Consider the following 26,501-nt stretch of genomic DNA (forward strand, 5'->3'; position numbering starts at 1 on the left):
CCGGGCTGTGGTGTCGCTGCTGACAGGAGGCGCAAGAGCAGCTGAGGCGGCTGCCGCGGACCAGGCTGAACGCGAGCTGCACCGGGCGAAGCCGCAGCCGCAGCCGCCGCCAGTCGCAGGACCAGGGAAGGAGGCGAGCGGCCGAGGGAGCCCGGCAGCGAGCAGGTGCCGGCGGGGCGGGGCGCGGCGCGGCGGATGGAGGCTGCCTGGCTGCAGCCGCCGGCGATGGCGGAGGTGCAGGCGGCCGGGCCCGGGCGGGCTCGGTGGTGAGCGCCGAGCTGGAGGTGAAGAAGCTGCAGGAGCTGGTGCGGAAGCTGGAGAAGCAGAACGAGCAGCTGCGGAGCCGAGCGGCGGCCGCCGCCCTCCAGCCTCGGCCCCGGCCAGCCCGCACCTGCTGCTGCTCCCGCCGCCAGCCCCCGCCATAGGCTCCCCCGCTGCGGCCGGGCTGGCCCCGAGCGGCAGCCCTGGGGCCCTGCGCATGCCGAGCCCGGCGCCCACTCTCCTGTGCACCGCTAGCCTGGGCCCGCCGGAGCCCTTCGTCTATTTCAAGCCCGCCCTGGCTGGCCTGGCCGCGGCAGCAGGAGGCGGGCAGGAGGCCGGGAGCATCCCCGCGGCGCGGGCAGCCACGGTGCTGGACGAGGTGGAGGTGCTGGACCTGGAGGACGGTGACTGCAGCCAGGACGAGGACACATGGTACATGCCCCCCCCGCCCCCGATATTGTCTGAGCGCCCCAGTCCCGGGGCTGGCCGTCCCCGTGCCCCAGGGCAAATCCCCCTCCCCGGGAGCACCAGGGGCCTTGGGAGGGACTGGACAGCAACGGGATCCCGTCCCCATTAAGCATGGAGAGCCCGGCAGTAATAATGCAGCCTGGCTAAGTGCCCCCCCCCAGTCTTCCCTAATTCTTACACAGCTGGTGCTTTCAAGTCACTGATTAGCATTAACCCTAAAATCCACTTGATCTTGTTTTGCTGAATCTTAAATCTGTTTTTTTTAAACGTGTCATCTGGTTGGGGTGATTAACTCTCTCAGTGAAAAGGGGCCGTTTCTGAGACCTCTGTTGGCTCCTGCTTCTCAAGTCTTAGAGTTTATCTCCTAATCGCCCCTTTATGCTCCATCTCCTCTGCATGCCTAATTTCAAGCCTATCTATATCCCTTGGGAAGAGCAGGACTACAGGCCGTCTCTGCTACTGTAACCTATTCAGTAATGATCCAAAAACCAGGGACCAATATTTTGCACTGAATTTTATTGTTCCTACTAAGCACATTTATCCTCCTTGCTCACCTCTCACACTTGACTGAGCTTCTAAGATTTGGTGACCTCACTAGCCATTCATTCAGGATGTTAAATTAACACTGTCATAAATGTGGCAATTATGAAGTGGTAGATGTCAGGAAGGAAGATTTAAGGTGAAAAATCTGGCTTAGGTTAAAACCCAACTGGGTAAAAAATAATGAAAAGATGTTACTGAAGACTCTGACTGGTAAGTATATTGGTTTTTAGTCTTGATACTAAGGCTTTTGTTGCTTCCTTTAAAATGGATTTACTACAATAATTTTAGGAAGGACTAAGAAAGAGATTACAACCTTCTTTAAAAAATAAGGAATGCTTTCAGTCCTCCTTGTACTGGCTATGCTCTCCTTAAAATGCTACCCTCTCTTAAGTTGAATTTCAGTCCCCAGCGATATAGGAGGGCTTTGGACTTTTGGGCATTGTTGTGCAGTTATATTGTTCAAATACATACATGGTTCCAGAATAATGTATGAAATATGTTTCAATAAACTGGAAGAAGCAGAAAATGAAATCGCACTAGGGGGATATTTGTGGCTGTTTGTTTATGCCCAGGAAGGGAAAATGATAGAAAGAGAGATGCAGTGTTGTGGTAGCTCTGTTGGTCCCAGTATATTAGAGAGAGTGTGTGGGTGAGATAATATCAAAGAAGAGCTCAGTGTAAGCTCCAAAGATGCTTTCTCTCTCTCTCTCACCCCAACATAAGTTGGTCTGGAAAAAGATATTACCTCACCAACTTTGTCAGACCAAACATACTCAGAAGTGTCTAGTGTCTTGTAACTTGTATATCTCAACAGCTTGTGTAGTAATCCTCAAGAGCGCTAATAAATATTACAGAAAATGACATTTTAAACATAGTTGTAGCTCAACTGTATTAAAATATGTCAGTGAGAAAAAGAATGTTATAATTATGCTAAAGAGCCATATATTAGCCTGGGTGTCCAGGTGATAATGTTTCCTTAACACGTTCTAATATAGTTTTTAAATCTATGCAGATAAGGGTATATCATGATATAATGCAGTTGAGCCAGAACCATGTTTAAACATGTTTATTGTGATAGTATAGGTTGGGTCTTAAGATTCATCAAAATGTGATTATCTCTATAAAGATTTTTAGATAACAGGCCTAATTTTTAAAGCTCATCTCTTGGGAATCACCAACAATTGTCGATAGTTAGTTTATTAGTGATTATCATACTTGACTTATCAATACCAGTTGATTCTGCAGATGATTAGATTGTGCTGGACTGTTTGGGGAACGTGACTGGGATGAATCAGTTTTATAATTTCAAACTTCCTTCATTGCTCATGACCGATAATGTGGTAGGGTGTTGCTTCTCTGGTCTCATTTAGTTGATTTGGGGTGACCACTTTGCTTGGTCAGTTGCATTTAGTAATGTTTTGTACATGCTTACATTTTAAGGCTATATTGGATCGGTATTATTGCAAGTCTTGCAGTGCAAATGTCAATTGTGATTATTTATCAGGTTTGGTTTGCTCTTTAGAAAGAATTTTGCTATTTGGGGGCAAATTCCACCTATGTATGGTATCACTGGGGACTGAATGTATGTATTGAGGTGCAGAATTTGGCCCTTGGTGTTCATCTGAAGGACAGTTACCTGTTTAAAATTAATAAAACTAAGGCGCATCACATATTTCCTTCAGGGATGAATCTCTAATGACCTGCATTGCTGGTCAGTGGTAATTTGTCAGTTAGCTGCTGTGGGGTTATTGTTAGTCTTTTGATGATTTGTTAAATCTTTTTTTAAATAATGTGTCAAATCTAGAAAGCCAAAGGCCAATGCAATCCTAATTGTTGACTTTTTAATATTGGGCCCTAACTGCTTTTGTAGTATTGTTCTAAAAAATTGCAGTTCAAAAAGAAAAAATACCCTATGTTACAAAAAAGTAAAACCCTTTTTCCTTGGTTGTCATCCTTTTTGCATAAACATGAAATTATTTAGAACTCGTCAGTCACATATTTTACTTTCAAAATACTGCTGAAAGTTAACAATGGAGCTGAGGTGTTATTTTCAGTACATATGCGGCTCATCATCATTTTTAATTCTGAGGATTAATTGTGTAGCCAACCACTGTATTAAGTGAGAGGAGGTCAGCCCTATTGTCAGACAAATTCAGGCCTGGCACTCTGCTGGAATTGCAAACAAGGGTATCAGTTGTGATGAGGACACTTGTCCATTAGGAGCTGGATCGCAATTTATCTCCCAAACAGTAGGCTACTAAGCAGGCATTACATAGCAGTAGCTCACTATTGAGCTGAGCAGGTTTTGCACCAATAACCTAAATGTGAAGGGCTCTGTCTCTAATTAGTAATCATCTGAGACTTGGTCCCTTTGTCTTGACTTTAGCCTTTTTATATTTGCTATTCACATTCCACTTCCTGGCCGGTGTGCCTTTTTGCCCTACTTTTGATATCCTATTTAAGAGTTTGTATAACCACACTGCTTTAGAAACAAACAGGGTATGATGTCCAGTGAGGAAGCTGAGAGCTGTCATCAGCAGCTAATGATAGTTCATCCAGGAAGATGTGTGCTTTCCCAGGTGAACCTATGTCTACATGCATGTCAAAATCCGCGAGGACTCCAATAACATTGGATACCAGCTTAGAGAATTTAGCTATGAAAACCATCAAGCCCCCTACCGTGAGGTGGTTTAAACACCAGAAGAAACATAAACTCTACCCTAGGGACACAGGAGATAAACAAATGCTCAAATATTCTTGTCTCTGTGGTTAGCTGCCTATTGTATTCCAAGCCCAGAGAAAAATAGAACAGCTTCTCTACACTTCTTTTTCTGCACATTGGTTCATCTGGCTGGAACCAGGAGTGTAAAAATCATCATCATCATCCAGCAAACTTTTTTAATTTCCCAAATCTGTATGTAATGTACAGTATAATATATAAAGTCTTTGTATCATATGGGAGAGATACTGCCTATGAAAACTGTAATATGTCAATTCTGATATGATTGGGTAGATCACTGAAGGAAAGAATGTAAAAGATGTTATGATGAAGTTCTTAAATACAAAGTTAAGCACTGCAATGATTTAATCTACAGTGAGTATTAAATATTTACAGAAAATATTATAAAATCTATCTCTGGGGTATGTGTACCATTTATGAAAACTGTACTATTACATCACTTTAGTGTTAGAAACATAAATTCTTAATACGCAGTCAATCAAGTATACAAAAATATAAAGCTTATGTACTGTGTACATGCTAATATTTCTGCATATTTTAATTGAGGTTGTATGTCTCGCCTACTAAGACCCTCACACCGCAAGAGAAATCATTGAGTCCTCTGCAATGGTGTAGACATATTCTGGATCATCCAACTCCCGAGATAGAAGCTGCAAAACGTTCCCTATGCTTTAGACTGGAACAAGGTAATCCTATGATCTTTTTACTTGTTATATTTCTTTGAATTTCATAACTAATCAGTTAGCATTTGTGCTTGGCATGCAAGTTTGAAGTTTTATATGCTGATCGGTTTCAGCAGCTTTCTGTGTTTAGCAAATGGTAGATGCATAGTTTTGTAATCTAAGAATATACAGCTCCCTCTGTTACATGAGTGGCGGCTATATTTTTAGTTTTTGCTTTGTGTGCATTTTTAAGCAATCTCCTTTTCCTTCTCTTCTTTTTCCTCCCCTCTCCAAACCCTAATTTTTAACTATTTTATTAATTTTCAGATGTCCCCATTTCCTCTAAATAAGGGCCCATAGACTTTAATGGGAGAAATCTTGGGCCCTAACTTAAAGTATCAATCCTGCAATGAGATGTGCACAAAGCACCTCTGTACAGCACAGAGCCTCATACATTGCAGTGGGACTGCACACATCTCATTGTAGGTTCAGGGCTTTATTATTTATAGGAAATGCAACAAGAAATCTAGATCACGGATAATACTGTGTAGGACTTTCTATTTCTCGAATATTGGGGGGCCATGTTCATTGCTGGCATAAGGTTGCTCAATTCCAATTAACTTTGTATGGAGTTATGTCTACCAGTGGTGAGTCTAGCTCCCTGGGTATACTGCAGTTCTAAATAGAAATCAGCTGCATTATTATTTAATTATTTTATTCATTTGTTGTATCAGACCCCAGTTAGGATTTCAGTGTGTTAGATGTTGTACAGTTGTGTAGTTCCTGCTCCAAAGAGTTGATAATCCAGTTTCAAACAAGACTTGACATGGGAGTTCAGAAAAGAATTGGGGGCGGGGGGAGGGAAGCAGGGAGGAGAGGAGAAGTAAGACAAGGTTAATGTTAATAGAGCCAAATAGTTATATAAACTAGCTATGGCTATGCACCTGTAAAGCACTTAAGCACATGCTTAAGATTAAGCATATACTTGTGTGCTTTGCTGAACGGGAGCCTGTGAGTCTGATCCTCTACCACTGAAGTCCATGGAGTTTTGTTATTCACTTCAGTGGGAACAGGATAGGGACCCATATTTACAACTTGGTGTTTTCCAATTTGTTTGAAAATATATATGTTTTAAAATTAAATATTGGATATTCCTGGCTATCCTTCAACCTAGCCATACTTAAGTTGCTGACTGAATGTGTGTGTGCACACACCTGTGTACCAAAACAGTAATAAGTCTTGGGGAAGTATTTGAAATAGGAGAGGGTAGTGTTCTAATGTATTAGTTCAGGAAGTTTGTACCCTGTCCAACAGTTTACTTAACAAATCTATTGATGATGCATGAGCTGGAAAGGAATCCAATTTAGACTCCAGTTTTGGAAAAAAGCATCACAGAGCAGATTTTAGTTAGTAGTAGTTTTACATTTAAAAAAAAATACAGATGCAATACAAACTGTCTTCTGCTGCCAGTCTCAATTTTAAATAATAATGTGCAACAGAGGTGGCACTCAAAGGTAAGACTGCAAATTCATAAAAAAGTCATTCACTAAATTGTGTGTTTAAAACCTGTCAGAGATGGGTAATCTTCTTTTTTTTCTTTTTTTCCCTCCAAGGCATTGTTTACATTTACTAGGAAAGCAATTTGCTTTCACATTTTCCTGTATATTTAAAATATAAGTGAATTTCTATCTCTCTGATTTTAATTTGCACATTTTTCAACATCTGAGAGATCATAGCAAATTTTAATGTAATATTTTATTCAAGGCTACCTGTGACAGAGTAATTTTTACTACATATTCTAATTATGGTTATTGCTCCATGAAGTTCTATTATTTTAAAAATAATTTGAGGATTTATATTCTCTTCAAAGGCCATGTGTAAATCTCATTTTGGGAGCTATGTGTTCAAGGAGAGAATTGTCTCATAAATATTTTTATTGCAATGGTTTTATAATAGAATTGTGGTGTTGTTACTAATTAACTACCTTTGCTCAGATATTAATTTTTTAAATTGGGCCATTCCCCTATAAGTAATAGTTTAATCAACAAATGTCAGGTATTAAATATTAACATTCATTTCTAATTGTAACAAGATAGAATTAGGTTTTATAGGAGTCTTTCTCCCTGTTTTGGAGCAGGATGAGACAATTGGAACAATTTAGTAAATCTGTTTTCTAACGTAAAACTAACATTCTGTAATGTCTTTTCTCATTTTATTCCTCGTTTTGTATCCCTGGCTATTGATGATCCTTTTTATTTATATATTACAATTTGATTCTTCCTTAAAAAGTGACTGTGAAAATGGCATTATAGATTTCCATAATAGTTGTATTTCAAGTGATAACATATACAGTTTACTCAGTTTAAAGATAAAGTCTTTCCCCCTCAGCTACCAGCCCTTCAAATTCACCGTGGTATCAGAAAAACTAGTTGTGCTCTTTCTAGCTTGCATGTCACCACCAGTAACCCTGATTCAGCTGATGAATATTGTGTATTCAGTGTGCAGTAACAATGTACAAATCTGTACTCTGAGATAAAGTTTGCTGTTGGAGTTTACTTAATAATTTTGTTGTTGATCTATGAGCTAGAAAGGAATCCAGTGTAGCCACTCATAGCTATCTTAGCATTATAGTGGTAACAGGAATGAAAAGCAGCAAAAACTTATTTTTGCCTTGGCTCAGTTGTTCCTCTGCTCTTCATGCAGGCCCCAGTACAGCAAGTTACTTAAGGACATGCCCAATTTTAAGTGCATGAGTAGTTCCTCTGAATCAAAAACTACTCAGACTGGTGCACCTTGGTGAATACAGTGCACAAGATCCAACTGCAGCTCCTGGCTTCTCTTCCTGAGTTTGCACATCACTCAGACTTGGTAGCAGTCTCTCTTCTATTCTGCGTGTAATGGTTGCAGCTCCTCCTTATAACTTTATATGGGGGGTGGGGAAATTGTGCTCATGACGTTTTAGAGGCATTTGGGCCTGAATGCACAAAAGGAGTTAGGACTGGTGATGCTGAGTGTCCTAATGCCTAACTTTTAGGCACCTAGAAAATCACTGTGATTCACAAAGCCTGAGTTAGGTGTCTAAGCTCCCATACAATGAATGAGGAGATCGTGATTCACAAAAGCCAACGTGCTAGGAAGGGAGCTGCCCACACTAGCCAATGGGAGATGCCAATGAGAAGGATGCATGCTAAACCCTCCTGTCCGCAAAGGGTGCCCAGGTTTGCCTAGGTAAGCATCTATGCTGTTAGCAAGAGCTGGGGGAGAGGAAGAAGACTCTTAAGAAGTCATTTGGGTGAGAGAGAGAGAGACTGACTGACTGACTCTATAATCTGGTGGTTAGAGTGCTCACCTGGGAGGTGGAAGACCAGATCCATTTTCCCTTTATCAATGACTCTCTAATTATTTATCCAGAATGCATCAGCTTCAACAAGGGAGATTGAGGGAGCAGTATATCAGAATAGCCTATAGCCCAGTACTTAGAGCACTCTCTGGAGACGTGGCAGATCCCTGTTCAAATCCATTCTTCCCCTGAGGGGGACTTGAACCCATATTCCACGTGAATAACTTAAGAGGAAAGTCCTCTTCCCCACTCCAGCTATTTTGTGTGAATTCACCTTCAGGGCCTAATCTGTTTGATACCCTCTGAGCATGACTAGCGGATTGGGCCCTAAATGTGATTTAGATGGAAGAATGTCTATATGTCTGGTTTGTGAATCGCTCTGGGGCTTCCGAGAGGGTAGGTGGTTGGGTGCCTACAGTGAGACAGCAGTTTGCATGCCCAGAGGCGAAAGTTAGGCAGCTAGGGAACTTTTACTGCAGAGATTTAGGCTCTGAGTGAGTTTAGACAGCTCCAGGGATCAGTGGGAGCTTTGTGCATCACAGTGGTCCCAAAACGGACACTTAGGTGCCTAAAACAGAGACTTAAGCACCGAACTCCTTTTGTGCTTTCAGGCCTTGCTACCTTTTTACACTTCATAAATTTCGCCATGTCTTAAGTTAACTTGTTCCACATGTTGATTTGTCAGTCAGAAAATTGCACCACGTGGGTGGAGTGGGTCGAACAGTACCTTTCCAGGTGAGATTTGGCACTGCAGTGTTGAAGACAAAATACAACTAAAAAACAAATGCCCGAATTCTGTAGTGTATAAGACTGAGGGAGATGTATGGTTCTGAAGACACTAAGACCAGTAGTGCCGTCATGCCATAGGACGTATTCTAGAGTATTTGCTGATGTTTCATATCTTCCCTGATTATGCAGTTTGATGGCTAAAAAAATCAATCTTTTGGAGGCCTAAACTTAAGAATTGGCAGTAGATCAAAGATCATTTTCAAGCAGGGCCGCCCAGAGGATTCAGGGGGCCTGGGGCAAAGCGGGGGAGCTGCGGCGCTTGTACTCACCCGGCGGCGATCCGGGTCTTCGGCGGCATTTCAGCGGTGGGGGGCCCTTCAGTTGCTCCACATCTTCGGCAGCACTGAAGAGCCCCCTGCCGCCGAAATGCCGCCGAAGACCTGGGCCAGGGCTCGCGGGGCCCCTGCAGGGCCCGGGGCCTGGGGCAAATTGCCCCACTTGCCCCCCACCCCCTCCTGGGCAGCCCTGTTTTCAAGCTATTCAGATAAGACTGAGCCTCACTCGTCATCAAACGTTTATGCTCTATTTGTCTGAGATATGCTTAGCAATGGAAGACTTCCAACTGAAGACTGTTAGAGTTCGGGGCCAGATTTTTATTAAAAGTGTTGTTCCTTTCTCCTTCACTGGTTTGTTGATTAACCCCAAGATCTTTACACTTGGAGGAACCCCTCCAAGGGGGTCTCACTCTTCCTTAAGGGTAGGCCAGACAGCCTCAGTGCCTCGGAGACTCAGCCTCTGGACTCCAGCACTCCTGTTTCACAACGTGAGCTCTGCCCAGTGAGTCCAACTGACATAAAGTCTCTCACCAGGAGTCTTATATACTTCAGGGACCAATGCACCTCTGCAGTTATTTGGAGTGACACCAGGAGGCTTTTCAAAATAGAGTAGGTTTTATTAGTGAACTGGAACACAGCATCAGGAAGTCCTTAGGTTAGCATAGAGAAATTAAGGTTTGGGGCACCTGACATTGGCCACTGTCGGAAGACAGGATACTGGGTTAGATGGACCTTTGGTCTGACCCAATATGGCCGTTCTTATGTTCTTAAAGGTTAAAACATAGTCCGTTGTGGCCAAGCCAGCATTCCATCCAGCCAAGCTGCTGTGGAAGCCAGTTTTGGCCCTCTTTGTCAGTCCCACGTGAGAGCTCATGTCTTTCCAAAAGCTAGCTGTATTCCAGCCACTTGACACCTTTCAGTCCGTTGTCCAACTCCTGTAGGCCCATACAGAGTTCACATGTTCCGCCTGCTGAAGTTTCCTTGTAGTTAGGTGTTAATTGTTCAATCCTTGGGACTCCCATTGTCTTTGCCGTTTGGATCCTCCTTTCAGGGCTTTGGAGCGCAGCCCGGAGCAATGGAGCTGCAGGTTTTTGTCTGGAGCTGGAGCGGAGCCGGAGCACAGCTCCAAAGCCCTGCCTCCATTAATATGGGTCAGTTTCAGCCAGTCCTTTAATGACCCATTCATTCCACCCCAGAGAGTTATGGCATGACACCTCCTGTCTCCTTCTCTGCTCTAAGAGCAGCTTTTTAACCCACTGCACCCAAAGGGGAACAGTACAAAGTACAGAGGGAAACTGGAGGCACGCAGAGGAATAATAAAATTACAGAAAACTCCCACTTTGTCACAATATAAAATACTGTTTAAAGTACATAGTTCATCCTAGATTTGTTCTCTTTTTAAGAAATGTTGCTTCAGCTGTTTAAAAACAATAGGGTCCAATCTTGGTTCTGTTGAAGTCAGTTGTGGAAGGTTTGCGATTGCCCACGGTCATCTTTTGTAGTCTCTGTTTTTTGTTTTTGTAAATGATAGGAACAGTACTTTGTGTATTATAATGTGCCTCCAAACTAAAAAATACTGCCTGTATGTGATCTTTTGAAGGGAAGGAGTACTATGACACTGAATCAACTATTCAGGAGCTTGTTTCCAATGGCTTATGATCTTGCCAGAACCTCTCAATTAAATTACAGACTTTACCTGCATAAATGTAGTAACACTATGTTGTGTATCAGTTGAGGTTGGCCTGAACATAACATACCTAGCACAAGACTTCAAAAACAAAGATAGGAAAAGCTAAGCCATCTAAGGATATGTATTGTCTATTCCTCCATCCAGAGAGACAGACACCTTACCACTAGCATGACCAGACAATGTACCATCACTAGCACAACCACAATGTACCACAACCATAATTTAGTTTGGATGCCAACCTTTCAGCATGCCATTCATCAAACTTCCTGCCACCACAGAAACAGATTCTGCCCCTCCTCTCATCATTATTCCTTCTTTACAGTTCTGGGAAACCACACTCAGGTAATCACACTGCACTTCATATAATTTTGACTCTTTAAAATACAAAGCAATATTTGTGAGCTGTTAAACAGTTTAATGATATGGTAGCTCTTTGACAGCAAAATAGAGCAGAAAACATTGGAAGGGAGCAAGAATTGTATTTTACATGCATGAACTGAAGCAATGTTGTTTTAAATTGCAAACCATTTTGATTTTCATATAGATTTAATTGATGTTCTTTGAGACATCGGGGTGTACAATTTTATGGAACTCAGGAATTGATTGAGATTTAATGCCATTTTATCATGCATATTTTTCATATGAGATGGAGATTGGAATCTTGCGTAAAATGTTTTCAGATTATGGAGAGTAGTGTGCTGAAGCATGCAGTTGTCAAGGTGGTTGTTTCCATCATAAAGAATACAGAGAATATAACTGTAAAGCTCTAGAAGCAATTGAAGAAGCTGCAAGACTGATGCAGTTAGTTTATTTCTATGGATCTGATACTGAGAGATACTGAGTGCCCTCAACTCCTATCAGTATCAGAATTGATGCTCAGCATCTTGCAGAGGCACTCCAGATCTTGCAGAACTGGGCCTGTAGTAGTGTCTTGCGTAAATGCAAGGTCTTGTTCTCCAGGCACACAGTATATTTTCAAACATCTGAGTCATCTCTGCTTAGACTTCATTAATTTGGGAGACCCATTTACTGCACATGCATAATTCCAGTCAGTTATTGGAGTTTTCACAAAAGCTATATTACTGGATTTTTAAAAGCAACTATTGAAGCTGTTTTGCTTATTTTATTTATATGAAAAACTCTATCATTTGATTTCTACTTAGAGACCCTGCCTGCAGGTGTCGCCCCCGCAGCTCCCGTTGGCAACAGCTCTTGGCCAGTGGGAGCTGCAGAGCCAGCACTCGGGTAGGGGCAGCGCACGCGGAGCACTCGTGGCTGCCCCTCCGCCTAGGAGCCAGAGAGAGATGCCGGCAGCTTCCCAGGAGCCATGCAGAGCTGGGCAGGTACCCTGCCTGCCCTGCTGTAGGCGACCAACCAGACTTTTAACGGCCCAGTCTGCGGTGCTTACCGGAGCTGCTAGAGTCCCTTTTAGACCAGGTGTTCTGGTTTTTGACCGGACACTTGGCAACCCTAATAAGAAATCAAAAGTCCAAGTTTAAAAACATTCTTGGATCTCTATTTGGGCATTTTGCTGTGGGAAGCTGCAGAAATCTAATATGACTGTCTTACACTGATACAAAGCTGATAATTTAGATCTTATTTTATTTTGTGTTTCCATGATGAAAGGTTGTGCAAAGCCATACTAGACAAAGACAATGGGTTAGATTCACTGGTACACTCTGGCCACCTTGACCTCTCCAGGAAAGTAAAGCATCTGTAAACCTAGCTTATCTGGCTGGTTAAGATGTTATATCTGCCTTGCAACACCAGTGTAGTTCAAAGCAGGCAGGGTACACTGGTGAATCTGATCCATTAATTCTTGTTCCAGCAGGGGTTTTAATCACCTTTTATAGCTGCAGAAGATTCCTCCTCCCTTACCTTGCATAACTAGTTCTGCTTTTGCCTGAAGTTATGTTCTCTGTACAACCATGGAAGTAGGGTATTGGTTTGATGATTTAACTATTTGTCCTCTTTCTCGCTATATTTCTCTGCTACTGAGTTCTTCCTAATCCACTTCTCTCTGCCTTTCTGCTAGGCCTTCATGGTATTCTTGGACTACCATTAGTACTCCACATGTTTCTCCAATCCTTGATAGAACGTAGGTATTTTGTAATGGGGTGCTAAATACTGCTACCTTGGGACTATGATTGAATTATTAGAGTACTATAGAACTTTTAGGGTGTTAACAGTAATACTATGGTACCATAGCATAACTCTATGCAGAACAGAGATGCTATTGAAGTTTGGAAACAGTATTAATTGAAATAACTTGAGATGAAATAAAAATATATGATTTAAAGGTCTTGCTATAAAAAGCACAAAAATATTTCTATGCAGATTTAGAGGTTGATGGCTGTTCTATCATCTTTTTCATTTAAAAAAAAAGTCATGGGCATATAGTTGGCAAAAAGGACATGTGCTGTGATAAGTGAAGAAACTTGAACATAGTAGTTCCCATTCTGCAGTTAGCTTTTGTAAATGCAGTCTAACTCAGGATGAAACCATCTTTAGAAGAATTAAAATTTTCCTAGGGTTCATTTGACCAGTCCTTTGTGTAATGGCAGTGTTGATTTCCTGCTTTCTATTAGTCTTGCATGCAGCCTAGGATTTAACTTGTCAATACTCAAAAGTTCTGATGTGATGTGTTTTGGCAGTGATCATCCATCCAATGATGTGAAAAAAATTCTAAAATATCAAGAGAGAGATTTTAAAAAAAAATCAGAATCCATGATTCTCATGTCAGACTGTGCAACCTCTAAGCTGAAGGGGAGAGACTTCATTTCAAGTTTATTTTGGATTTTATAAAAATAGAACCTCCATGCAGGGGAATTTTGCCTTATGTCCTTTTGGACTATGTTGAGTTCTTAGAGACGCAGAAGAAGGGAAACGAAAGCATGGAGTCCCTGCAGCACCACACTAGGTCAGGAGAGAGTGCCAAAGGACAGCATGCTCTATGACACTAAGCATTTTAATGTCATTTTGGGTTTGACCACTAGAAAATTCTCCTGACATTTTTGTACTATCGATGTGACTTCTTCACCTTGGCACAAGATAGCCTGTGTCACATGGATGATGTAAATGATGCTAAATGACTTTTTTTGTTTCAGTTTTCACCAAAAAGTTTAGTAGTAGTAGCAACTGGACGTCTAACATAGTGAATGCCAGTGAGACTGAGGTAGGATCAGAGGCTAAAATAAGGAAAGAACAAATTAAAAATTCCTTAGACAAGTTAGATATCTTCAAGTCACCACGGCCTGATGAAATACATCCTAGAATACTCAAGGAGCTGATTGAGTAGATATCTTAGCCATTAGCGCTTATCTTCGAAAAGTCATGGAAGATGGGAGATATTCCAGAGGATTGGAAAAGGGCATATAAAGTGCCCACCTATAAAAAGAGAAATAAGGAAAACCCAGGGTATTACAGATCAGTCATCTTAACTTGAATACCCAAAAAGATAATAGAGCAAATAATTAAGCAATCAGTTTGCAGACACCTAGAAGATAAGGTGATAAGTAACAGTTAGCATGGGTTTCTCAAGAACAAATCATGTCAAACCAACCCAATAGCATTCTTTGACAGGGTTACAAGCCTAGTAGATGTGGGGGGAAGTGGTAGATGTGGCATATCTTGACTTTTGATGCTGTGTCGCATCATGCATGACCTTATTTCCCTAGTTTGTTTACATAACCTAGATGGAGCTACTATAAGGTGGATGTATAACTAGTTGGAAAACAGTTTCCAGAGACTAGTTATCAGTGGTTCACAGTCAAGCTGGAAGGACATATAACATGGGATCCCACAGGAATTGGTTCTGGGTTCAGTTCTGTTCAATATCTTCCTCAGTGATTTTGATAATGGCACAGAGAGTACACTTATAAAGTTTGCGAATGATACCAAGCTGGGAGGGGTTGCAAGTCCTTTGAAGGATAGGATTAAAATTCAATATGATCTGGACAAACTGGAGAAATGATCTAAAGTACTCCTCTGTACTTCCAACTCCTCTGTAGACCTCCCTGGGCCACTTCCCTGTGGCCCCCAGCACCCTCTTTGCCCTTGCCTCAGGGCCTCAGCCTGCAGATTCCTGCAGCCTGCCAAGAGCAGCCTTTAGCTCCTTGGGTCTTTGCCTGCAGCACTGCTATTTCCAGGGTACTTGCTACCCTCCACCTGCAAGGCAGCCAGTCCTCCTCCTCAAGTTCCAGGGGGTGACTGAAGGTGTTCTGCTTCCCAGCCCTTCTTATATGGGCAAGTATGGCCCTGATTGGCTGCTCCTTGCAACCCCTCCCTAAATGGCTGCCTCCTGCGCAATCTTCCTAGGGCTCTATTAACTCCTTATGGGCCAGTGTGGGGCAGACGCCCCATCACAAACAGGAATAACATTCCGGGATGTATTAGCAGCAGTGTTGTATGCAAGACTTGAGAAGTAATTCTTCCGCTCTACTTAGGGTGACCAGATGTCCCGATTTTATAGAGACAGTCCCACTATTTGTGGCTTCCTCTTATATAGGCGCCTATTAGCTCTGTCCCGATTTTTCATACTTGCTGTCTGGTCACCGTAGCTCTACTCCACTCTGATTAGGCCTCAGCTGCAATATTGTGTCCAGTTCTGGATGTCACATTTCAGTAAAGATGTGGACAAATTGGAGCAAGTCCAGAGAAAAGCAACAAAAATGATTAAAGGTCTAGAAAACATGACCTATGTTGGAAGATGGAAAAAATTGGGTTTGCTTAGTTTGGAGAAGAGAAGACCTAGAGAGGATTTTTTTTTTTTTTGGTTCTATGCTGTAACCTCTCTTGATCAGTGTGTGTTATGGCTGTTGGCAATAAAAATAGTGAGACTGGGTGAGCTGCGGCACCTTCAGTGTGTGGATGGCACCCAGATCTAAATGTCCATTTATCAGAACCAAATAGTGCTGTTGAACAATTTACTCCATGTCTGGCTGGAAGCTCGTAGTCCTTAGATGTCATGCGTGTGTAAGACACATACTGACTCCTGTGAATTTGAATATCTGCTATTGCACGCTCTAGGGTGCCTTCACTTGAGAGAATTAGAATATTGATGGAGAAACCTGCTGTAATTTCTCTGACTGGAAAATAATTTTCTTGTTCCTGTGAAATGCAAATATGTGTATTGTATTTTAATTTTTTAATAAGCATTTGAATTTACAGTCAAATGTTGAATGAATGTGTCTCTGGAATTTAATTGCACTTACCCTGCATGTAGCTGTTTAATGCCTCTTCTACTTGTGAGAGTTTAAGGGAAAGCATTTTAAGAATTTTTTGAAGGGGACGTTTTAATTTGTTCTAATTATTCAGTCCTGGATTTAGTTAAAAGCTTTTAAATTATTAGTACATTGACATGTGGTTGTCAAGATTTTGTGTACCAGCATTTGACATAAGGCAATGTATGTTAGTTTGTTTGGTTGGTTCTTTTTGTTTGTTTGTTTGTTTTGTTTTTCAGTCTACATAAAGGAAATATCTGGCTTGCTTACTTAAAACTTTAATATTATATTATTATTTGTCATAGTAGGACCTCAGTTTTGTTGCCCTGTGGGTGCTACCACACTATAAATGTAAAAGGTGTCTGAAATAATGTAAAACTCCTAAATCAGGGGCGGCTCCAGGCCCCAGCACGCCAAGCGTGTGCTTGGGGCGGCATGCCGCGAGGGGCGCTCTGCCAGTCGCCGGGAGGGCGGCAGGCAGGGCTCCAGTGGACCTCCCGCAGGCGTGCGTGCGGAGGGTCCGCTGGTCCTGCGGCTTTGGTGGAGCCGCGGGAGGTCCACCGGAGCTGCGCGACCGGCAGAGCGGCCCCCGCGGCATGCCGCCGTGCTTGGGGCGGCGAAATGTCTAGAGCCTCCCCTGTCCTAAATAAATCTTTGGAGCATTATTGCAACATGAGCTATTTTCTAATTTTTAGAAGTATTTGGAATTTGTGTAATGTATGTGCATATTTGTGAATTTTGACCGAAGATAAATCCTACTATTTCCATCAGCCAACTCAGCCTTTTGTGGAAATACTAGTAAATCCTCGCTGCACACACCTATTCTTAACCCCATTACATCCACTTCCCAGCAAAATGATAAAGCTTTCCCTAGTTGGAAATGGACTTACACTTTTTTTATCATAGTGAAAATTAAAAGCACAGCTATTTTCTGTGAAGCAAAAATGTATTCCTATAAAGCACTAAGTCAGATCCTGAATCCTCCCAAAAGGTGCTAAGCACCTCAGTTCCCAAGAGAAGGCAAATGTGTGACTTTTGAATGCTTGGGATTGGCAGTACTCCTTTGTATAGTCTCCCAAAAGAGCTGCAATTACTTTGAATTAAGCTTGCTGGACTCTGTTTCCCACCAACAGGTTCAAAAGCAAGGAAATAGAGTTGTGTTACTGAGGATCCTCTCATCTCCACTCATTGGTTCCCCTTCTCAGCCTCAACTAGCTCCTTTCCACCACCCTCAGCCCATATCTCCAACCTCCTTCTCAATAGCTAACACACATCCCTGATTTCCACCTTATTTTAGTTATATGTTCATGTATTTTGGTGATTAATACAGGGTTAGCGTGGCTTTCAGAAATTACAGTGCACATGATTCTGAACATTGATTTATACTGAGGTGTGTAAGTGAGGTGTAATGTTGAAAATGGCAGTGGTAAGATGGTTTTCTGTACTATTCAGGAAGTTATGTGAATCGATCTGTGGTGTTAATGATCTAAATTGGGTATTAATTTTTATGCAGCAATTGTAGATATGTGTGTTTTGTGATAGCCAGCCAGCTATATATTGGTTGCCTGGGGATGAAGGTTAAGGTATGTGGGTGCTGGATGTCATAAAGGAGGTAGCAGCAGGCTCTAAGTGTAAACTCCAGGGGGGGAAAAACCTCTCCTGCTTCACTAGAAAAGAGGATTGGGTAATAGAAGAATTAGTTATAATTAAACACCTAAGATAAAAGGACATGAAAAAAGTAAGGAAGAGAATCTTTTTGAGAGTTTGCTTTGACCTGTTCCTGGATGGCTTGTGTTGTCTTATTTGTCACTTCAGCCCTAGGCTGTTCTAGAGTTTAGCACATCCAACATTAAATCTGGTTTCATAGTTGTTTTTATTTCTTTTTCAGCAATGGGCATGATATACTTTATTGTACTTGCAAGTCAGTCTTTAATTTAAATATATATTTTGAAGACCTGGTTTTCTGTTTATAATTGGATAAACATGTCTTCACTGTGTTGGATTTAGTTAAGAAGAGGGTTTTTTTTATTTTATTTTTTTATTTAAGACCTGTGTATGTGAGGAAGTTAGATGGTTGTGTGATAAATCTAAATATCACTTGATACTGCTAAGATTTTTGTAGAGATGAATTTGAACAAACATCCCATAATGATATAAAATGAACATGGCACACACTAAATGGATTAAAAGATGGCTTATTGGGTAGGTCCCAAAATGTAAGTGGGGAATCATCAACCTCAAGAGGGTGTTTTTTCTAGTGGTGTCCCACAGGGATCTTTTCTTGGCCCTATGCTATTTAACATTTTTTTTTTCAATGACCTGGAAGAAAATATAAAATCATCACTGATAAAGATTACACAAAAATTGGGGGAGTGGTTAATAATGAAGTAGACAGATCAATCAGGCTTGCTTAATAACCTGGATGCAAGCAAACAATGCGTGTCTTAATACTGCTAAATGCAAATGTATAAATCTAGGAACAAATAATTGTAGGCCATACTTACAAGATGGGGGAATGTGATGGAGTGTCCGCCCCACACTGGCAAGAGCCTTGCTGCACAGAAAGAAGCCAGTAGGTGAGGGGCTGTGAGGAACAGCCCATTGGGGCCCAGCCGTCCATATAAGAAGAGCCGTAGGACAGAGCAGAGTCAGTAGCGGCCTGGAGCGCGAGAAAGAAGAACTGTGTTTGGAGTAGGCTGCAACTGTGTAGCACCTTGGACAGAGCAGTGCAGGAGAAACCCTGGGGAGAAGAGAAGGAACTCCGGATGGGCTGCTGAGTCTGAGAAGGGTGCTGTGGCTGTGGGGAAATGGTTCAAGGAAATGCAGTGATAGTAGAGGAAGGAAATAAGGTGTAAATTTTTAACAGTGAGAGTAATTAACTATTGAAGTGGTTTTCAATCTGTTGTCGGTCGACCCCTGGTGGTCCGCAGACTATGCCATAGATTTCTATAAGGGTCCACACCTCTATTAAAAATTTTTGAGGGATCCGCAAGTGAAAAAAGGTTGAAACTACTGAATTATTGGACCAACTTACCAAGGGTCATAGTGGATTCTCCATCATTGGCAACTTTTAAATCAAGATTGAATGTTTTTCTAAAAGATCTGCTCTAGGAATTATTTTGGAGAATGTCTATGGCCTGTGTTATGCAAGAAGTCAGACTAGATGATCACAATGGTTCCTTCTGGCCTTGGAATCTATGAATCTATAAAGTTTTTAGCTCAGGCCCATCTCTAGTAATATTGGACATGACTAGAAAAACTGTGGTGATGGTAACTTTTAAAAGGTTTCTATCCTTTAAAATAAACTGCAGAGTGGCTTTTTTTCCTCAGCAAATGTCACTAGAGTAAAAGGATTTAGCAGCAGTGCATTAACTATATTGATATACTTCAGGAGTTGGACAGCAGAAACATTAATATGCAAACGTAACTATCAATTGCATGATGCCTACAAAAGAGTTGACAATGTTCAGCAGCTAGTGTGCTGTGACCACTGCTTATTGTGATGCTCTAACAGTCTGGTGATGATGCTGTGCTCCCCAGCTATTTGTTCTGTCCACCTCTCATTTGTCCTATGATAGACTCCATGCATTTTGGGGCGGGGACTGTCTTTGTTATATGTTTTATGCAGTGCCTAGTACAATGGGATGAGAGCTTCTGGGCATTGTTACAATACAAATCATGATAATGCCATATTTCATCCCTCTGATCTACTGTTGTCTTTCTTTCTTTCCATAAATGCTAACAGATCCATACTTAAGACTTGAAAATGGTGTCAGTGAGAGATGTGTGTGTGAAAGAGACAGAGACCTGATTGTCCCCTCTGGTGTTTCAAATACATTCTCACTAAATGTAGTAGTCATTTTAGCCATCAAGGTTTTTTTTTAGCCTAGACTTTCATGATTTTTCACTGTTTGATGTTTAGAAGTATGAAAATCTGATTTTACAGACTCTTATTTCTGACATTTCTAGAGTGGATGTGCATTTTATGCACATTGCCCAGTTTGATCCTTATGAGAAAGTATTGAGATTTTTTTTAAGTGCTTCACTGTGACACCAGTTATTTTTAGCCCAGGAGCACTGAGGGTACCATAGGGCCCTGCTGTATATTAACCTGGATTTGAGTTAACTTTTAAATCTTGCACTTTGGTTCAGCAGAGTGTTGTGTAGAAGAACAAATTATGTGAGAAACAGGGTGGCAGACTCCAAAACCCTGCACAGAGTATTCAAGGCTCTCTTGCTGTCAGGGACTCGAACCCTGCATAAAGATTCTGAGTAATTACTGTTAAGCCATAAGGGCAGCTGGATCTTGTGGTTGGAGTGTGTCCCTTGGAGGGATCTTGGGGCTGACCTGCACAGAAGTTCTAGGAACAGCTATGCTTAGGGAGAAAGCTTATGTTGAGATTTGATACTTTATTATTGGAATTACTAAGAAAGCTGACCCCCAGCAAAGGGGTGAGTTTGGATTAGGTGCCGTATGTGAATATATTAAGAGAAGGATGGGAATTCCACATGCTTAGAGTATTATATTGGGGGTCATTCTATATGCAGGAATTTTACCTTGGGCTCCAGATCCTGCACTGTCTCCCATCTCTCTGTTTTTGGGGCAAGCAGGTTTGGCTGCCCATAGCAATAGTAACGGTAACAATGCTCATTAAATTAGCAGAGGAAGTAATGCTATTAGCACTGCTAAAGCTAGTAGTGTTAATGTGATTGTAATGCTAGTAGAGATGAGGAGAGCCACCTCTTGGCTGAGATATGCACACGATCACGTACATACCTTCACTGTCACCCTTCCTCTGGCACAGTTCTCTCTGGATGTGCAAGGAGGCTTCAACTGCAGGGGAAGGGGTGAGGCTGAGGGCTTGTCTTCACTATGGGGAGATCGATGCTGCTGCAATCGATGCAGCTGATGTTGATTTAGCAGGTCTAGTGAAGACCTGCTAAATCAGTAGTTCTCAAACTTTTGTAGTGGTGACCTCTTTCACATAGCAAGCCTCTGAGTGCGACTGCTCTTATGAATTTAAACACTCTTTTATATATTTAACCCCATTATAAATGCTGGATGCAAAGCAGGATTTGGGGTGGAGGCTGACAGCTTGTGACACCCCCCATGTAATAACCTCACAACCTCTGAGGGGTCCCAACCCCAGCTTGAGAACCCCTGCACTAAATCAAGGGCAGAGCGCTCTCCGGTCAACTCCTGTATTCCAGCTCCGTGACCAGAGTAAGGTAAGTCGACCGGAGAGCATCTCCCGTCAACGCAACACAGTAAAGACATTGGGGTAAGTCGACCTAAGCTACGTCGACTCCTGCTACGTGAATAACGTAGCTGGAGTAGTGTCACTTAGGTCACCTTACCCCAGTAGTGAAGACAAGCCCTGAAAGTATAAAACAAAAGGATATTACAACAGCACCACCACAGCAGGAGGCTTAATTAGTGGTGTTTTACCAAGAGGACAATGATACCTCTTTTAACTTTGATCTGAGTTGGTAATAGCCTAATCCCTAAAATGTATAGGACCTGCCTACCTGAAAGACTTCTCCCAGTTCAGGTCTTGGGCCTCTTCTCTCTCCTGTCTCAAGGTGGAATCATGCAATTCTTTTGGTCTTAGATTGGGACTTGGGTATAGGACCTGGTGGACACCAGCCTTCTTATCCCCTTGCAGGTCCAACTGGGTTTCAGGCACCTGTGTTTCTTCCCTTCAGTAGCCTGTGACTAGTGATATAGTGAACAGCCTTCTTAAAACAAATAGTTTTTTATTTAGCAGTTGAACAAAGCATTAAAGAACTAAGGATTTTAAAACAACAAACAGACATATTTAGTTTCATCTAAACTTATGCTTCACTACAAACTAAGCTAGATGGGCTGCCCTCGTAAGTTACAAGAAGTGCAGAACAACCAACTTTTATTTGCAGTGTTGTAACTGTGTTGGTCCCAGGATATGAGAGACAAAAGGTGGGTAATTTAATATCTTTTATTGGATCAACTTCTACTGGTGGAAGATACAAGCCTTCAAGCTTTGCAGAGCCAAGATTGTCCAATAAAAAATATTACCTCCCCTACCTTGTATCTTACATCCTTTTAGGAAGCCAAGGAGCTCTTCAGAGCCAGCCTGGTCTCAGTTTAACTCCCAGATATTCTATTCCCAATCTGTTACACTGGGGTGGGGACTCAAAGGAATGTCTGGGCTCAATTACCATGTATCACTGCAAGGGTCCGGTGTGGGGGCTCGGCCGTCTCAGGTGCGGCCGGGAGCCAGGCCGCGTCACTCCACGGCCTAAATCCGCAAGTCAGTCTCCGAAGGTCCACGGGCTCAGACCCTCAGGCAGGAGCTGAGCAAAAACAAACAGAGTCAGTAATTTAAGCCCCAGGCCCTCAGTCAGGGCGGGGCAGCAAACAGCAGTTCTAGCTCAGACCCTCAGGCAGGGGCTGAGCACACAGCAATAGTTCAGGGCTCAGGTCCTTGGCAGGAGCTGAGCACACAGCAATAGTTCAGGGCTCCGGTCCTTGGCAGGAGCTGAGCAACCAGCTGGTAGGTCCAGACTTCTCTGTCTGAGCGCTGGGGTGAGGGGGAGACTGCCACCCGTGAGTGGGGTGGCAGGGGGGACACAGGCCCACCCACTCCACTGTGTCCCAGCCCGGGGCCCTAACAGCAGCAGTTAGTCTGCTGCTGGGTCGGTGGGGTCCTGACCGCAACACACCGACATCGGCTCAACGTCTGCTGTAGCCAGACTGGGGTCAGCTACCCCCGGGCTACTTTCCATTTCCCCCTCCATGGGTACCTGCTCAGTACCGGTGTCCGGCGCTGGGTCCCACACCATGGGCTCCTCGTCGTGCTGAGTGTCGGCTAGCTCGGGCTGCTCCTCAGGACGCGGGTCCGGGTTACGCTCAGGTAGCTCCTCGGGGTACCGGACCCAGGGAAGGCTCGGCCAGTCCACTTCAGGATACCAGGCTCGGGGAAGGCTCGGCCAGCCTTCTTCAGGGTACCTGGCTTGGGGCAGGCTCGGTCCAGCAGGAGCTCGGTCAGGAGCGTCTGTCCTCTCCGGCCGCCGGGCTGCAACTGAGCGCTGGGCCGGGGCTTTTATACTTCCTGTCCCGCCCCTTGACTTCTGGGGGGCGGGGACAGGCGGCAATGGCTCCGCCCACTGTGGCGGCTGTTCTGGCTCCTCTCTCTCAGGTGCGGCCGGGAGCCAGACCGCCTCACTACAATCACTCAATGGATTTTGTTACAAGGCCCAGGTGTGATGTCTTCCTTTTGTATCAGACTGTTTTTTCCTAATCAGCCAGGCAGGCCATCTGGGAGCTTGCCCCTGTGAGACAGTTAGACTCATTCAGCCTTAATGGCTTGTGATCAGTGGTCTTGTAACAGTATGTACCTGTTGGTGAGTGTGTTGAAATTATCTGTTCCCCTCTCAAAGACCAACACACTATCTCAGAAGTTAGATAATGAACCATACTGAGGTACAGATCAGTGTTAATTATCAAGCACTCCCACATTCATCACAGTGAGATTTGTGATTTTTGATGTGCGTGTCCCCAGAGCATTGGCTGGACACACGTTAATAATCCTAAAATCAATACGATAACCTAACTTGCCAAAAAAGAAGGGGGGAGGGGAGGAGAGAGAGACATAGAATTAATTCATGTGGTTTTAAACAAAACAAAATCTAGGTGGGGGGGTGGGGGGCAGGAAGGGACGGTGTGTACTGAAAATTAAATCCCCAGGCTTTTGCCAATTACAAAATCAAAGAGATTAAAAAAGAGAAGCATAATTTTCTCGGGGAGAAAACAGTTGCCAAAATTCCTCGGTAAAGGTATTAGAAAAGGGCTATGATACACATTTCATTTACAATGTAAAGTGGGGGCTGTTTCTGTCCTATGGAATATGTGAAAATTGTTTGCCTGGAAAAGAGGCTACAGTACACTAATGCTTTCTGTAGTATACCCAACACTGTGCTCCAGTCTATGTACTCTTGTTATACAACAGACAGTCATAACTTTGAATCTGAACAAGTCTCCTTACAAATTTTCTTTCTGACAAAGGTTTTGGGGAGAAAAGATAACCTATAGCCTGTATGGGACTGATTTTTTCCCATGGCTTAAATGGTGGTTAGAACTTAAGTACCTGGGGGATTTCCAGTACTTAAGGTTGCCAGGTGTCCGGTTTTTGACCAGAAAGTCCTGTCAAAAGGGGACCTGTGCAGTGTCCAGTCAGCACTACTGATCGGACAGCAAAAGTACAATTAATACAGTTGGCCTCTGCCATTGGGAGGGTGGGAAGAGCTGCTGCTGCTGAAGGAGGAGGGATCCTGAGAGCACATGGCATTTGAGGAACAGGGCTGATGGCCAGGTTCATTGTCCATGACAGCTTGTCCCTCCTTCTCAGCTTACTAGGACCCCGGCTCTCTTCGGCCCCTCACTCCAGAGACTGACCCCTGCTCTGTCCTGTTGTGCCCTGATTGGACAGACAGGCAGGCTCCCCGTCAGCTCCTCCCAGCCCAGCTTTGTAGGCAGCACATGAGACCTAGGAGAGCGAACGACTTTGAGGGGAGTGAGCAACGGAGGTGGGTGGAAGTGAGTGACGGGGGGGCGGGGACATGTAGTGTCTGGTTTTGAAAAACTAGAAGGTTGGTAACCCTACTAGTACTCCCAGTAACAGACATGTTGAGACTGCTAGTTATGCCACTCCTGACTTCTCCATTCAACACCCATGATTAAAGCTGCTACAAAAAGGACTTCCCCAAATCAATGGTGTTGTGACTACTTGTGATTGCATTGTAATGCAAAAGCAGTAATGTGTATTATATAGAAAATGAATGGGAAAATAAGTACCGGTGGCACTGATAACTAGCATTCTGGAAAAAAATATGAAGACTTTGGGGATCATAAAGCAGCTGTTTCTCAGGGGGTTATAAATGTTGCCAAAACTATGGAAAAGGCCATTACAGACAAAGTGCCATCATTGTAGGTCTAAAAACTGTTTCTTTGGCTGACTAAATTAAACCCTTCCAATAAACATACACAAGAGGTTAAAGAGGCTTCTGTACGGAAAAAGCAAATGAACAAAACCCCTAGTATTGATAAGGAAAAGAGGCCACATACTTCACAAACTATGGCTAATGAAATGTGGGACACTTGATTCTTAGATATAGAAAGCAAACTGATGACAAGATGAAGACCTCTCCTGGCTTGAAGACAAAAGCACATAAATAGGAATGCAGAGAACAATCCCTTCATGCTTGCTTGGTTGACCCAGAGGTCATGTGAGCAGCTTAGTGCCCTCCAGTTGAACAGAAGTTGGAGGGTATCCTGCACTTTACAGACTGGGCCTCAAATAGCTAAAATTCAAAAAGGGTGTCAGACCCTTTTGCTGCCCTTACTGGACGCTGGGCTGGAGCCCAGTGGAGTGGAAGGATCCTGGCTCCCCTACCACAACCACCTCTGCAGGTCAAAGGGCCCATGAGCAAAGACTATTGCGACTTGGTGGAGAATGCGGGCAACTTTCCCACCCCTGGAGAGAGGGTGAACTGATGGATCCAGATGGTCAGACAATCCCAGATCAGAAGACCTGGGTTTGGGAGGTCAGTCGAAATGACCTAGAGTGTCTACTTAAGTGGATAACTGAGAACCAGCAGCAGGAACAGGTAGCCCAGCAGCAACTCCTGCAGTAAATAGCTTCCCAGAAGCAATAGCTGATCCAAGATTTAGGGGCACAACAGCAGGAGTAGCAGCAGTAAGGCACAACAGGTCGTGGCCTTAATGCAGCCCTAAGGTCCTGCCAGGGCTTCCCCTCCAGGGGCTATAAGCCCGAAACAGGGGACCCCTCCCATATCCATGAAACTCACAAAGATGGGCCCTGAGGAGGGCCCTGAGGAAGACCCAGAGGCCTTCTTAGTAACATTTGAATGGGTGGCAATGGCAGCCCAATGGACACCTAGCCAGTGGGCCACTTGTTGGCACCATACCTAATGGGACCAGCCCACTTGCAGCATCTGTCCAAGACTGTACCTGGGTGAAAGCAGCTATATTGAACTACTTCAACATCCTGGAGGAGACCACCTGACAGGAGTTCTGAGGGAGAAATACCCCAGGGGAGCCCGGCCCTGCATGGTTGCCTAGAAACTGAGGGACCTGTGCTGGTGGTGGTTGAAGCCAGAGATGCAGACTGGACTCAAGATGGCCAAGCTCATTCTGGTGAAGCAGTTCACCTGTCTGCAGATAGGAGCTGGGTGCTTAAACATCAGCCAGAGTCCCTAGCTGACATGGTAGACTAATGGATAATTACTTAGCAGCAGAGACAGCCCTAACTGCCTTGCCCGAGCAGCTGCCGGAGGCCATGGGATTCCCTTGATTCAAGGGAGAGTCCAACCTGGGGAACTGGTGAGCAGACAGGGTGGTGCCTGAAGGACCAGCCTCTAAGGAGGCCAGCTATCCACCAAGCCTGCCGCCCATAGGAAACCCCAGCCACTCTGACCCAAGCCTGGACAAAGGACCCTGTGACCACTGTGGA

The 26,501-nt window shown here is 43.6% G+C and overlaps 1 protein-coding gene across 4 annotated transcripts in view; it reads left to right on the top strand.

Moving 5' to 3' along the window:
* The first annotated feature begins 228 nt into the window (after positions 1-228).
* The window catches only part of SLAIN1 (SLAIN motif family member 1), an 84,005-nt gene continuing 57,732 nt past the window's right edge, over positions 229-26,501 (top strand). For 2 of the 4 annotated variants that reach the window (XM_039519645.1, XM_039519637.1), the window contains exons 1-2: positions 229-693; positions 4,559-4,698. In XM_039519645.1, coding sequence (XP_039375579.1) covers positions 479-693; positions 4,559-4,698 — 355 coding nt within the window. In that variant the 5' untranslated portion in view covers positions 229-478. Of the gene's footprint in view, positions 694-1,354; positions 1,483-4,558; positions 4,699-26,501 lie in introns of those variants that run through there. The other 2 variants (XM_039519651.1, XM_039519657.1) reach the window with 2 other exon arrangements.

Source organism: Mauremys reevesii, linkage group 1 (genome assembly GCF_016161935.1).
Source record: "Mauremys reevesii isolate NIE-2019 linkage group 1, ASM1616193v1, whole genome shotgun sequence".
Taxonomy (NCBI): domain Eukaryota; kingdom Metazoa; phylum Chordata; order Testudines; family Geoemydidae; genus Mauremys; species Mauremys reevesii.